Source organism: Triticum aestivum, chromosome 7B (genome assembly GCF_018294505.1).
Source record: "Triticum aestivum cultivar Chinese Spring chromosome 7B, IWGSC CS RefSeq v2.1, whole genome shotgun sequence".
Taxonomy (NCBI): Eukaryota; Viridiplantae; Streptophyta; class Magnoliopsida; order Poales; family Poaceae; genus Triticum; species Triticum aestivum.
The window spans coordinates 74,933,373-74,948,058 of record NC_057813.1 but is presented as its reverse complement, the minus strand read 5'-3'; the positions used below and the strand labels follow the sequence as shown (position 1 = coordinate 74,948,058).

Genomic DNA, 14,686 nt, shown 5'->3' with positions numbered 1-14,686 from the left:
GTGTGTTTTCAGAAAAAATATAACTATAACTATAAATATATGTAAGAAGACTGTTGTTCCTCAAATGAATGCATATTTAAAATTATATGTATGTTATTTATAGTTAAAATTAACTTTTTTACAAACTGCAAAAATGAAAATAAAATAGTAACATATTAAAAATGGGTCACACTAACTGACAAACTGTTATCAGTTTTGGCCCATGAGCACGTTCTGTTATAGACATAAATTGTAGCATTGTCTAAAAAACGTAAAGAGTAACAAACCTTTGCAAATTTGTGTTGTTTAATTAAAGAATATTCACCTAAAAATATTAAAGAATATAAGGTTGTGTATCCTCTTCAGACAACGAGCATGATTTTTGTCAAGTGGTTAGCAGCGGACACGTTAAATTGAAGGTCGCTGGTTTGAAACCTAAGCGCATCCTTTTCCGTTCAAATTTTTTTTTCTACTGACAGCTAGGACACGCCTGTCAGGGTCTTTTTGGTGAAAAAAAGGGGGGTTTTAGGAAAAAGAAAAAACCCACACGCCTTGTCTTCATTGTTTGGTCACTGACAATGGGCTCCATGCCATGCTGGCAGGCCTCGTCAGTGTTGCGGGCGTATACAAACGTGATTAGCACCGTATTTGCACGCCTAAGCCAAGTTTTTGCACCACTTTAATGTATGCCACAAGTTCTAGCACTAAAGTGACCGTTTACGCCAAGTTCTAGCACCATCGATGTAATTGACTCTTTGTGTAATTATGCACAACTTGATTGCGGAGCATAAGGAGAAGGCATTTCGCTCTGAATTTTTTAACATATGATCCTGTCCAGCTTGCATAGCAGAATTCAACAGCGTTTGAGCAATTTCTTTAAATGCATCATCTTATTTATAATCGAGAAACTCATACACAACTTCAGAATGATCTAATTGAGCATTTATGAGTGTTTCATATGCACGACTAAACATGTGTCTGAATAAACTAAATTTGAATTGTAATGTCGTATTTGAATTGTTGTTGCATTCAAATGTTTATTTTTCAAGTCATTGACACAATGTGGTATTTATCTTTCATTATTTTAATTTTTAATATTTAAAATATAAGAAAAGAAAACAAGACTGAACAATGTCCGTCTAAATTAAGAAATAGATTTAGAAATAAACGCTAGCACCAAAATTTGGCTTCGCTAGAACACTTGGGAAAAGCCTAGGCATGCCACGTGTGGGTCATCCGGGGAACGCCACGTTTGAGATGGCCCAACCACCGTTCTCTTGGAGAAAAGAACCCGAGAGTCCACCGGCGCTGCCGACAGCGTAGCGTCCACCTTCCGCCTCCAGTCCGCTGCGTAAAATCCGGCCGTCTAGATGGCTCTCCGGCGCATCGCCGGCGCGCCGACGTCTTCCTCCTTCTTCAAGTCCTTCACTACTGTTCTCCCACTGGCAGCGGAGACCGCGTCCGCCTCCCCGTCCTACCTTGCCCACCACCTGCTCGACGAATTCTCCCGCCCGCGCGCCTCCCGCGACGGGGAGCGCCTCCGCCGCCTCGCCGCCCACCTCACCGCGCCCGCGGTGGAATCCGTCATCGCGCGGCTCCCCTCCTGGCGCCACGCGCTCGACTTCTTCCGCTGGGCCGACGAGCAGCCGGGCTTCCGCCACTCCTGCTACTCGTTCAACGCCATGGCCTCGCTCCTGCGCCGCCGCCAGCCCGCCCACCTCGACCGCCTTGCCGCCGACGCGCTCGCCGCGGGCTGCCCCATGACGCCCGGCGCGCTGGGGTTCCTCCTCCGCTGCCTCGGCGACGCCGGGCTTCCTGACACTGCCTCTCGTGTCTTTGACAGCGCGAGGGCGCGCCTTAGCTGCACTCCCAACTCATACACCTTCAACTGCCTTCTTGACGCGCTGGCTAAGGCCGGCCGCGCAGACGACGCGGAGGCAAGGCTCCAGGAGATGCTGGTGAAATGCGGGGATGGAAGTGTCGACAAGTACACCCTCACCTCACTCCTGCAGTGCTACTGCAATGCAGGCCGTCCAGATGACGCCAACGACGTGTTCCAAAGGATGAGCCAGCATGGGTGGGTGGACGAGCATGTGCTGACGATGCTGGCGGTGGCGTTCAGCAAGTGGGGGAAGGTGGACGGGGCGGTTGACCTCGTGGGGAGGATGGAAGTGTTGGGGATGAGGCCGAGTGAGAGGACACTTAGCGTGCTGGTCCATGGGTTTGCAAAACAGCGCAGGATCGACAAGGCCATCGAGATGTTTGACAAGATGGCCGCTTATGGTTATGTTGCCGATTTGCCAATGTACGGCGTGTTAATTGAGGGTCTCTGCAGGCAGAAGCAAATAGGAAAGGCGGTGAAAATATTTGAGGTAATGAAGAGCAGTGAGGTTGTTCCTGATGTCCGCTTACTCAAGAATATGATTGAGGCTTTCATTCATGAAGGAGATTTTGACATTGTTGGCCCGTTTATCATTGAAAATGCTGGGAAGTTGAAACCCAGTGATGTTACCACACTGTACAATGTGGTTCTACAAGGTCTTGTTAACCACGGGCAGGTAGAAGCAGCTTATCAGTTGCTCACCTCAAGGGTACGTGGTGTTCAGGGGATTAGTGATGGTTTGACTGTTGGTGCACATGTGTTCGATATTGTGCAGGATGTGAAGCCAAACTCTGATTCCTTCAATATTGTTGTGTGTGGCCTTTGTAAGGTTAAGAAGCTGGATGATGCCTTAGCTCTCGTAAAGGATATGGTTGGCTTTGGCAGCAAGGGAAAGCTATTGATGTTTAATGATTTGATCCATGAGTTGTGCAATTTAGATAGGTTGGATGAAGGATACAAATTGTTTAACCAAATGAAGGATCTTGGTGTGATTCCTTCGGAGTTCACATATAATTCATTATTTTATGGCATTTGTAGGAGAAAGGATCCAAATGGTGCCTTTGATTTACTGAGGGAGATGTGCACCAATGGACATAAACCATGGATAAAGAACTGCACAGAGATGGTGCAACAGCTTTGCTTCAGTGGCAGGATAACAGAAGCTCTTGGCTTTCTAGAGGAAATGCTCAAAATGGGTTTTCTTCCTGATATCGTGACATACTCCGCAGCCATGAATGGACTGTGTAAAACCGGTGAGGTGGACAATGCTTTAGGACTCTTCCGTGACATTTCTGCCAAATTTTATCTTCCTGATGTGGTAGCACATAATATCTTGATAAACGGGTTCCGTGTATCAGGTAAATTGAATGAGGCGCAAAAAATTATGGAAGAGATGTTGGAGAAGGGTCTGTTTCCTTCTGTTGTTACCTACAATCTTATGATTGATGTTTGGTGCAAGTCTGGCAATATTGAAAAAGCTGTTGATTGCTTAAATAAAATGGTTGATGAAGAAAAGTCGCCCACAGTAGTTACATACACAAGCTTGATAGATGGATTCTGCAGTGCTGGAAGACCTGACGAAGCCATTGTTTTGTGGCACAAAATGAGTGCTAAAAGTTGTGCTCCAAATAAGATAGCATATACTGCTTTTGTAAATGGATTGGGCAAGTGTGGTCGAGTAGAGACTGCACTGACCTACTATGAGGAGATGATGACGAAAGGTTTTGTGTTAGATACCTTTTCCTGCTTATATTTTATAAATGCTTTGATATCAAATGGGAATACAACTAAAGGATGTGAACTTTTGAAAGAGGTTCTTCAAAGGGACATGACACAGGGTGATGATTTGAAAATGGTAGGATTGATAAATAAAGCAGTTGAAGAGTTGTCTAAAGATGAAAGAACTTCTCCAGAGATCAGTATACTTGTAGAGAAAGGTTTAATTTCAAGGGCTCAAACTATGGGCAAGAAAGATGGAAACAACTGACATTTGTTGCTGGCACGAGTTTTGGATGATTTCCTCAAGTCCTTGTCTCTAACCAGGAAGCCCTTTCCTGCTGCTAGCAGATTGTTCTTGCTTTCTACATGCCTTTTCCTGCTGCGTGCAACTACTTTCTCAAGGTATCTTTGATCTGGAAAACCCTTCTCAGTGGTTACTTCCCTCTTTATAGTACAATAATATTTCTCTTGTCAAATTACGACATGATGTTTATCATCTATCGTATGTCCTGTATGTTAATTGTTCGCGGCTTGGGGCTTAAGATCAATGGAAACTAAATTTGTGGAGTTCTCAATAGGTGTTCCTCATGGTTGTGCTTCTGAATTGGATGGACACCTTTTGGTTCAAATATGGTTTATAGGCCCCAGTATCCAAGACTTCAAGTCTTGAGTCAAATACCGTATGTAATTGTAGAACTAAATGTGATATGGTGTATGTGAAGGCTGCGGAATTTGCTAAGAGAAATATGGAAGGTAATCCTGCATTCAATTCCAGCAATTCCTTTTCTGTACTATCCAATAAGGAGATTATGTTTAGAGAATCGATGATGGGTGTTGATATACCTCTGGATAATTTTGATTTTATTGATGTTCTTAAGGAATTGGAATTATCCAGTGAACAAATTAGTAAGAAAAATGAACACTGTTTAGATATTCATGACTTGGAATGGAAATGTCGCCCCCCTGTGCCCTGTGTCTAAGTTGGCATGATACTGTAGTGGAAGAGGAGGAGAAATTTAGTATAGTTTCTAGAAAAAAGAAAAAGTCTCCTGCTAAGAGAAATGTCACTATTTCTTCTCTTACCTCCTCTTCTATACCTTGTACTAGAAGACAGCAAAAGAATATCAGTTCTACTTTGCCCCCTAGGAGATCTGGTAGCCCCTGATAGCTGTAAAAACAATGAGAGCATTATTTTGGAATTGTAGGGGTGTTGGAAAGAAGGGCATGTCTTCCTACATCAAAGACATAGTCATGCTCATCCCCTGGATGTCCTGGGAATTTAAGAGACTACAAAGAGGAAATAGAATGATACTTTTTTTAGAAAAGAATGATCCTGGATTTTTTTATCAGCACTATATTGCTTCAGTTGGGAAGTCTCAGGGTATTCTTTGTGGTATTAAGATGGAAACCTGGGATACTTTTTCTGTTATGACAGGGTGTTATATTATGCAGCTTAGTGTGAAGCATAAAACTTTGAATTTGGAGTGGGCTGTGTTAGTTGTGTATGGAGCTGCTCATGATGAGCATAAGTTGGAATTTCTTTCTGAGATGTCTGAATTTTGTAATAGTATTGCTGTACCCCATGTGGTGATTTAATTTTTTGAGACATTGTGGGGAAAAGAATAAACATACATCGCTCCCTCAATCATCTGATATTTTTAATTCGATTATTCATACTTTGAATCTGAGAGAAATTCATATGATTGGGGGTACTTTGGAAGCTCAATATCCTGGTTTGTTTGACATTTGTCAATGGCAGGATTGTACTGTGGCTGATGCTTTAAACTCTGGGCTGGCTTTCCTTTAGAAGAAGGCTTTATGATTAAAGTCTCTCACATTGGGAGGAGATTAAAAAATGCCGAGTCTATGGTGTTGAATGATATTCCTGATAAGGTGAGCTGGGCTCATACTAAGAACAAGCCGTTTTTAACCAAATCTGTTTATAAGTGGTTGGAAAATTGGCTTGCTGGGGCTAACAATCAATGGATTTGGAGAGCGCACATCTCTCTAAAGATTAAGGTCTTTATGTGTCAGTTTTTCAGAACTCTATTCTGACACGTGTCTTCCCTAAAAAAAATAATCTGACACGTGATAATTTGGGCAAGAGAAACTGGCCTCTAAATCCTTTATGTTCTTTTTGTGGTGATGTTACAACTGCCAAGCACTTGCTTTTCTCATTTCGTGTGGCTAAGTCGGCCTGGGGAACTATTGGCAGGATTCTGGGCACCTCTTATTGTCCTAGGAATTTGTGGCAAAGCTCGACATGGCTGTATGCTTTCTTGCCGGGCGGGTCCAAATTCTATATGATGTGTATTGCACCTGTTTGCTGGGGAATATGGAATGTCCGCAATAAGGTACCTTTGAGAAGCATAAGATGCAATCCCCTGTGGAAGTTGTGTTTACAATCTGTACATTTCTCTTATACTGGGCAGGTTTACTCAAAAGCGAGGAGCAAGGCGTCTTCAGGACCGGAGTCGAGACATTGATGAACAAGGCTACCACTCTTGCGTCTCTCATGAGCTGACGGAAAATCTAACGGTCAAAGGCCTTTGACCTGACAGAAAATATACGGAAGGGCATTTCTATAACCGCACTTAACGAAAGAGGGGCAAATTTGAGCACACTTCGGAATTAGAGGCAAATTTGAGTAGGTGGTTCGAGTTAGGGGCTGAAATGTAAATGACCCTTAATTATACCTCCAGAGCCGGATTAGCACCGTTTTGATGTAAATTTAATGAAATCCGTCATGTTTATATGAAATCTAGACATGTTTGAACGAATTTCGTCCGGTTGGTTGGAATTGTTGTTAAAATGTATGTGACTATCGTTGGAGATGCGGGAGGAAATTTACGGGTTGCCGTTGAAGATGCCCTGATGGGTTCACCGGGCCATAGAATCTTGATCAGTAACTGAATTGTTGTGCTCGATCGATACTTCTGACTAATTATAAATAACTAAACCTTGTGTGTATTTAATTGCAGGGAATTGAACAATTTTCACATTCTTTTTTTTGAGGTAATATGTTTCTCATTCATAAAATAAAATAAAGATCTGGTTACAAGACACGTAATCACCGACATTACAGTACTGAAAGGATAGGATAATCCTACACAAAAAAAACCAGCGCCTGTTCCTCTCCTTCGGCATCACCGAAGCGACCACCAAGAGAGAGAAGATAAATCACCTCTTCATTCGAGCTCGACGCGGCTCCATCGCTGATCTGCAGCTTTACGGACCTCCAAAGTAGTTTGTCAAAAGCAAAACCATTGCTGTTGAAAGAATCAGACCGGGGCAACGTGTCCTCAGACACGCCATCGAACTCCAGACCTGACATTCCCGCACGACTACAACGTCGAAGGAGAAAACCAGAGCTATCAGTCTCCAACCACATTGACTAGCGTTTCAGCGGTATACATCATTTCACTCATGATAGTGAGTACTTTGTGGGGTTGTGTGCAAACAACAACGCATAGATAGAGGAACATGGACAAGTAATGTTATGTAGTGAAGGTGTTAAGTCTGATGGGTGATGCGGTGACTACGTCCTAACATTCAGCTTGGAAGCCATGCTGCAAGTTTTAGGTCATTCTCTACGATTAGATTTTTAATTTTGTGGGGCTTCTGGCGAAACGAGATCCTCTGACTTTGTTAGAGTTGTGTCGAATATAGTGTACAAGGTAGGTTACAGTTGGACTTGTAATTGTATCGTGTTTACATAGGATGTGGAGTCGTGTCCTAGTAGGACACTTGTATCCTAGGCCTCTCTTATATAGCGGGGGTAGACACACGATGTAACCTATGCCAACATAATAGCACAGGCACGCAAGGGGGGCTGGCGGCGTGTGCTGGCGTCCGGGTGGCCGGTGTGCGGTATTGTGACGGTGTCACGGGGAGGAGCGCCCGTAGTCAAGCCCCGGGGATGTAGCCATATCGGTGAACCTCGTTAACAAATCTCGGTGCCGTGCCTCGTATGTGATTGCTTGGTCCTCGATAAATCGACGGAGTGCCTCGGATTATTTTAACAAATGGTATCATGAGCTAGGTTGTTCGGAGACGGCAAGATTGTTGATCTAGAGGAAGGAAGAAACTGTCGAGGGAAGTCTGCAGGAAGCAATCGTAATACGGGATAATTCATGGGCGAGTTACGATGCAGGAGCAGATGTATTGTCGTGTTGTATCTTCGATGAAGCAATTAGAAGAGGAGTCGGCTAGATTGGATCGGAAGCAGCAGGCACCTGGCAGCGGCAAACGCGGTGCCGCCCGGCATCAGCACATGCAGAGCGACGTGCACGAGGCGAGTGCGGCTGGGGATGCGGTCGTGCTGCGGCCGATGGCACAAGGCCCACGAGGGGCTGGCAGCGAATGGCGATGCGTGGCGCAAAGCGGCAGGCCCGAGGCGAGGTTCACGTTGTGAGGGAAAAGCATGTTCTGCAGGCCAACCCAACGCAGCAAAGCCCGAGGCGGGGCTGGTGTGCGTGCAAGAGGTGTTGGATGATGTGCTGTGCTGAACCGAAGGAATCAAGACCGAGGATTTGTTTGAGACAAAAAAGAAAAGGGCAACCAAGACTACGTGTGTGCACAGGAGCAGTTTTGGTTGGATCAAGTTTGATCTATTTTCTGCCATAGGATGCACGAAGAAGCAACAACAAACAGTGACATGAAAAAAAGGAAGTTTTTTCTGGATCGGTTTGCTGAGATGGCTTGGAACACGTGGATAGGCTGTGGAGGCGCGCGGACAAGCGCGTTATGAGGATCATGCATACACATGGCGTCCAAGATATGCACAGATGTGCGCGTGGTCATGGTGCAGGGTGGAGCATGGTTGCAGTCGGATATGTTCGGCTGGGTCGGACAAGACAGTCTGACGGATCGACGCAAGTCGGTTGGTACAGAAAACGGTGGTGGGATCGGCGACAACGACATAGGAGCGTGATGCTGATGGTGACCGACTTCTGGGCGTGGAAACACGCGGCACAGGCCTGAGTGCTTGTGTGGCTTCGGCAAGACTATGGCGCGGGGTTGATTCAAGACGGTGCACATGAGAGCTTGGAGTCAACGAGGCGCGGGGTGACAAGTACAACCACCGTGGAGTCATGTTGAAGGTGGAGCTGAATTGAGGGGCTGCGGTGTAAGGATCCAGGGAATCGAAGCCTATTCAGCAAGGGGGAAAAGCGAGGGACACGCAGTTCGGACTGGAGGCCAGTGGTCTGATGGAAGCGTGAAACTCGTCATCGGTCGGTGATGATCTATGGTACTCTGCAGTGGAGGTTGAGTGGTGTGGGTTCGCGACCCTTGAGACTCGACCAGGACAGCGGAGGCTCGACGCGGTAATAGCGGCGAGGCGTGCGGTACGCACGGGACATGGAGACGGGCCAGGGCTCTGGTGGTCATACATGTGGTGAGACAGCTGCGAATTTGACTCCGGATGACTACAAGCAATGGTGAAATTCCTTCAAGTTTCAGATAGACGGTCAAGGAAGAGCGGTGATGTTGAGTTCATGTAACTCTTATGTGTGACACCCAATATGTGAGTTGTTCACTTTCACGCAGGTCAGTGATCGGTGTGTGATGGCATTGACGGGTACTCTGGAAGTTGGGAGCACGGACTAGAGTAACAAGGAACTTAATTTTGCTCGAGTGTTGACCGTGGTCAAGAAAAAAAGGGACTACAAGTTGCAGGTGAAGTCAAATGGAGTCTTTGGAGTAGTAGCGGTGCTCACGGGATAAGCTCGAGTCCAATGTACATGGAAGTTTGACGCATGAACGAATTCAAGGTGGTGGAGTATATTCGCCAAGGTGGAGTTTGTTAGAGTTGTGTCGAATATAGTGTACAAGGTAGGTTACAGTTGGACTTGTAGTTGTATCGTGTTTACATAGGATGTGGAGTCGTGTCCTAGTAGGACACTTGTATCCTAGGCCTCTCTTGTATAGCGGGGGTAGACACACGATGTAACCTATGCCAACATAATAGCACAGGCATGCAAGGGGGAGCCGGCGGCGTGTGCTGGCGCCCGGGTGGCCGGTGTGCGGTATTGTGACGGTGTCACGGGGAGGAGCGCCCGTAGTCAAGCCCCGGGGATGTAACCATATCGGTGAACCTCGTTAACAAATCTCGGTGTCGTGCTCGTGTGATTGCTTGGTTCTCGGATGATCGACAGTATGCTTCAGATTTATTCTAACAGACTTTAGAAGGGATGTTAGAGGATGGTACAATGCCCTGCTCTTTGCTAGCCTTTCAAAAATTATGATCTAACCCAACGATTTTGTGAACATTAATACCGAACAGTGATTCATAAACCGTATTTAACCCAACGATTTGTGAACATTAATACCGAACAATGATTCATAAATTGTATCTAACCCAACGATTTGTGAACATTAATACCGAACAGTGATTCATAAACCGTAAATATATATTGATTTACAGAATATTATGCGGTTGATGACTTACCTTCTCTATTTTATACAAAGAAGCAACGTGGTTCCCTGCCTTGCGTCTTGCAAGCCAGAGGGTCCGGCTCTGCTGCTGCCATCGTCCACTCATATGATTCACATGACAAAGTCATTGTTTGGTTCATTCATGATTAGCTCAGATTAATACAATAACAGTTGAGCGAGTTGAATCTAAAAAGCAGGGGAATAGCAGTAGGCACGCCTTGTGATCTGCCTTAGATATCGGTTCTAGGCGGGTGAGTTGTAGCGGCAACGACGGCTGGCATTGACTATTTATACCAAATATTTGTACTTCATCAAAAGTTATCTTGTTCGCATGTCATTTTTTGCTGATATACATCTTGAAATATTTATACACTTTCTAACACTATTCATGTATTAATAAAATAAACACGCTCATATATATTCAGTTACATTATTATCAAATTATTTAGGATTTTTCTTTTTTGCATGGAGCCAAACTAACATCTATGTTATTACTCCCTCCGTTCCTAAATATTTGTTTTTTTAAAGATTTTAAATGGCTACCACATACAGATATATATAGACATATTTTAGAGTGTAGATTCACTCATTTTGCTTCGTATGTAGTCGCTTATTGAAATCTCTAGAAAGACAAATATTTAGAGCCTGTTCTGATCTCCTCCCACTCCATACTTCTAAAAACTTCTGCCCGAAGCCAGCCCGAACGGATTAGCTTCACGGAGCTAAAATTCAGGAAGCCGCGATGGGCTGTAGTTCATTTTTTCGAAGCGACAGAATCCCAGCTTCCCGTTTTCGTGAATCTGAAGCTGCTCGTTATTTACGGCCGAATTGCCACCGCCAAGAAAAACGTTTCGCTCAACTCCCCCTCGCTCGATCCCGCAGGTCAACCTGGTCGCACACAACTCCCTTCCCCTCGCTTCTCCTCTGTAGCCCTACCGCCGCCATTGCCGCTGCCACGCCCAGCAGCCCCCGTCGCCGGCCAAATCGTTGACTCAGACTACAGATCCGGCCGCCCCAGTCTATTTCCCGCCGGATCCCATCGTCTTCGCCGTCCGTCGCGCCTGGTGCAAGGAGCTGCGACCCCATGGCCCGGAGGAGCTGTCCCCAACGCCATTGACGCCCAAGAGACGCTCCCAAGCCAGGAGTGGCACCAGGACGACCGCGCCTCCAAGCATAAACTGCAAGGTGAGCTCGTCCCCTTCTCTTCTTCCCTATAGATTGCTGTCCTCGCGCATGTCCTCTGTTCTGTACATCTGTGCGATTTATTTTCAGAGTTGTATTTGTTGTGTGCAAATTCCTACACTGGAACCTATTGTTTGTTGTGCAAATCTGGAATATATGTGTGCAATTCTGGAATCATAAGCTTTAATGCATATTGCTATGTGGGTACTGCCATGAGTGCTAACCTGTTGCAGCATTCAGAAAAGTGAAATACAGTTTTGGGTGTGCAGAAAATGTACTGCTACTCTGGATTATATGTGTGCATAAGTTAATGCATATTGCTATGTGGGTAATGCCATGAGTGCTAATGTGTTATAATTTTCAGAAAAGTGAAATACAATTTTGGCTATTCAGAAAATGTACTGCTATTTGCAATTTATTGTCATAAGTCTAGTGGTGTATGTGTGCAAATGTACTGCTAGTTCAGATATTACATGCCCTTGGCTGTGCAGAAAAGTATAATTTTTGTGTTTATCAAAGTGACATGCATTTTTTAGAGAAGTTTCAAGTATGTCTGGGGCTGCTGAATGGAGCGTTGAAAACACTCAGATTATCTGCGAGTTGTTTGCTGAGCAAGTGAACGCCGGAAATAGGCCAGGCAATTACTTGACACCAAATGCATTTGATGAGGTAGGAAGGCAATTTAAGATGAGAACTGGGCTAGACTACACATATACACAACTGAAAAACAAATGGGACAAGCTTAAAGGTGATTTCAGTTTGTTCAAGAAACTCAAGTTCCGGGAGACCGGAGCCGGATGGGACTATGTGAACAACACCGTGTCACAAGATGATGAGTGGTGGAAAAAGGCCAAAATTGTGAGTTCTTTCGCTAATGTATTGCATATCTTAATTCATCCATATCACTTTGATTACTAATAATGTGTTTCCTATGTTGTATTACAGGACATTAAAGGTTGTGGCAAGTTCAAGAAGAAAGGTCTTGCTAATGAGCAAAACTTGCGGATTATATTTGGAGATATCACAACTGATGGTACAGACCATTGGAATCCCTCTTCCGGCATACCTCCCCCCTCTAGTGCAGCGGTGAAAGCCGCCATCAATGTTGATGACATCGAAGATCTTGATTTGGATGATACCGAAGAACAAACATCTCAGGCAACACCTACTTCATCTAAAGTGAGGCTTGGGATCGTCATTCCGGAGAAGAACAAGAAACCAAAGACTGCACAAGTGATGTGTGAGCAAGTTACAAGAATTGGTGACATTGCTGAGGCTTCTCACTCATCATTCCAGTCTTTCATGAAGCAAGATGAGGCAAACTGTGTCACCTCGGTCATGGATGAAGTCATTGCTTGTGGTGCAACAGTCGGTACCGATGAGTTCTTCATGGCTAGCGAGTTGTTTGTGAAGAGGGCGCAAAGGGAGATGTTTCTGTACATTCCTCTTGAGTCCCGAAAGAGTAGGACCTTCAAAAATAAGGTACATTGGAAGAACCGGTGCAACAACACAGAATGTGATGGCAGTATGTGACTTTGATATGCATTTCACCTATGCTTCAATTGGACAACCGGGTTTTATGCATGATACAAGTGTGCTATTTCATGCAATTGAAAATGACAAGGCCACATTCCCACATCCTCCCAAGGGTAAGTATTTCTTGTTGTTGCAATTTATATAGCATGTCCTTCAACTCACAATCATGTTTGTTGTCCATTTCTATAGGCAAGTATTACCTTGTAGACGCCGGCTATCCTAATAGGGATGGCTATTTAGCACCGTACAAAGGTGAACGCTATCATGTCCCCGACTTTCAACGAGGTGCACCCCCAACTACTCCTGTAGAGAAGTTCAACCGGATCCACTCCTCCAAGCGCAATACCATAGAGAGAACCTTTGGTGTGTGGAAGATGAAATGGCAAATCTTGCTCAAGATGCCAAACTATTCGATTCAAACACAAAAGATGATAATTGCGGCTACCATGACACTACACAACTATGTCCGCCTCCATGACAAAGAGGATATCCACTTTCTTCGGTGTGAGAGGGATCCGGATTATGTCCCAACTATTCCAGAGAGATACAAGAAGTATGTTATTCCTTCAAATGCATCGGATTCTTCAACACCCGCGGAAAGTGGTCCTAACATGGATTTGTTTAGACATGAACTAGCTACCGCCATTGCTCTTAGTTGGTGAAGTAATCATGTTCGTGTCTTTAGATGTGACACCATTTTGATTTGCAAATATATGCAAATGAAACTTTTGTTGTATGACATATAACAAAGTTGTTATCCGTCTTTATTATAACTTGTCTTAACTAGGAATATTTGTGGCAAGTTCAAAAATACATGCCGGCTATGTGTAGTTCAAAAATATATGGCGGCTGCAGGCCCAGCTCTCTGTACACTTCTACCTCTCTGTACACCTCTCTGTACTGGAGAAATCACACAAATTATCTCGTGTGAAAAAAAAGGCCAGCCATTCACCCCGGAAGTAGGCCCAGCTTGTTTCTCTCTTTTTTATTAGCATGTGTGCAGTTTGGCCCGAAATGGGCTGCTTCCTGCCGGCCCAAGGTGGCAAGAAGGTGGGCTTCAACGCCCCAGCTGGGCTGCCAACTCACCCAGGCGCTAGGAGAAGCTGCCTCGCCTCCAGAACGGTTTGGTAGCTCCACCTGAAGCGAGAAGTCGGCGCAGAAGCTGGATACGAGAAGTTTTGCTGAAGCTAGCGTGTTTCAGAACAGGCCCTTAGGAACGGAGGAAGTACAAGATATTTCATTATAAAACAATGCAAACAAACATTACCACATTATGTGAGTATATGTATCTTCTTGCCTATAGTATCATCATATAGATATAATTTTTGATATTTTGAGTTATAAAGGTGTGAAATAATAATTTTCGGGTTTCTAAAGTACCCCGTCTGTAAACTAATATAAGATCTTTAGTGATTTGAAATGTCTTATACTAGTTTATAGCAAGACTATAGCGTGATGTGCTTTGTTTTTTGGTGCATCTTTATAGTAATAAAAAATCTACGGGTCGCCCAGCTAGTTTCAACTGGATTCATGAAAATCTAATAACGAATCAATGATGATCACAAATACTCGGAAAAAAATCGTCAGCCACTTCAGTTCAGCTTTGCGTTGCCCCGGCCAAATATCTTCCTTAAGACTTTTTCCCCTAGGGTTTCCTGGGGTCCAACTCTTCCTTCGGCGACGGCGCCAAAGTACACCAAGATCGATGTGGAAATCACCACCCGACAACGGGGGCTCGAGCAAAGGACATTGAGGAAGTGTCGGAACTCGTCTCCAACGACTGCATGAAGAACTTGTGCGGCCAGGAGGTGCGGGGTGGGATGGAGCAGACGGAAGTAGGGGCGGCTAGGGTTGAAGATGTAGAGGCGGCTAGGGCAGAAGATCCAGCGGCGGGTACCGGGCTTGGTCCGGGCGATGGGGTGGTGAAGGGAGATGATATTGAGGGGAGTA

The 14,686-nt window shown here is 44.8% G+C and overlaps 2 protein-coding genes across 4 annotated transcripts; both read left to right on the top strand.

The window, feature by feature from the left end:
* Positions 1–1,219: 1,219 nt before the first annotated feature.
* LOC123159421 (putative pentatricopeptide repeat-containing protein At5g08310, mitochondrial) lies at positions 1,220–6,356 on the top strand. 3 transcript variants are annotated; one of them, XM_044577251.1, is made up of 5 exons: positions 1,220–3,982; positions 4,159–4,333; positions 5,340–5,473; positions 5,796–5,934; positions 6,013–6,356. In XM_044577251.1, the coding sequence occupies exon 1, from the start codon at positions 1,350–1,352 to the stop codon at positions 3,846–3,848; it is 2,499 nt and encodes an 832-aa protein (XP_044433186.1). In that variant the 5' UTR covers positions 1,220–1,349; the 3' UTR covers positions 3,849–3,982; positions 4,159–4,333; positions 5,340–5,473; positions 5,796–5,934; positions 6,013–6,356. The 3 variants fall into 3 exon arrangements, with proteins under 3 accessions (XP_044433186.1, XP_044433187.1, XP_044433188.1); XM_044577252.1 differs by lacking the exon at positions 5,340–5,473; XM_044577253.1 differs by lacking the exons at positions 5,340–5,473; positions 5,796–5,934; positions 6,013–6,356 and adding an exon at positions 4,786–5,332.
* Positions 6,357–10,823: 4,467 nt separating this feature from the next.
* Positions 10,824–12,733, top strand: LOC123157681 (L10-interacting MYB domain-containing protein). The gene is made up of 3 exons (XM_044575924.1): positions 10,824–11,203; positions 11,742–12,058; positions 12,146–12,733. The coding sequence occupies exons 2-3, from the start codon at positions 11,750–11,752 to the stop codon at positions 12,731–12,733; spliced, it is 897 nt and encodes a 298-aa protein (XP_044431859.1). The 5' UTR covers positions 10,824–11,203; positions 11,742–11,749.
* Positions 12,734–14,686: the final 1,953 nt, after the last annotated feature.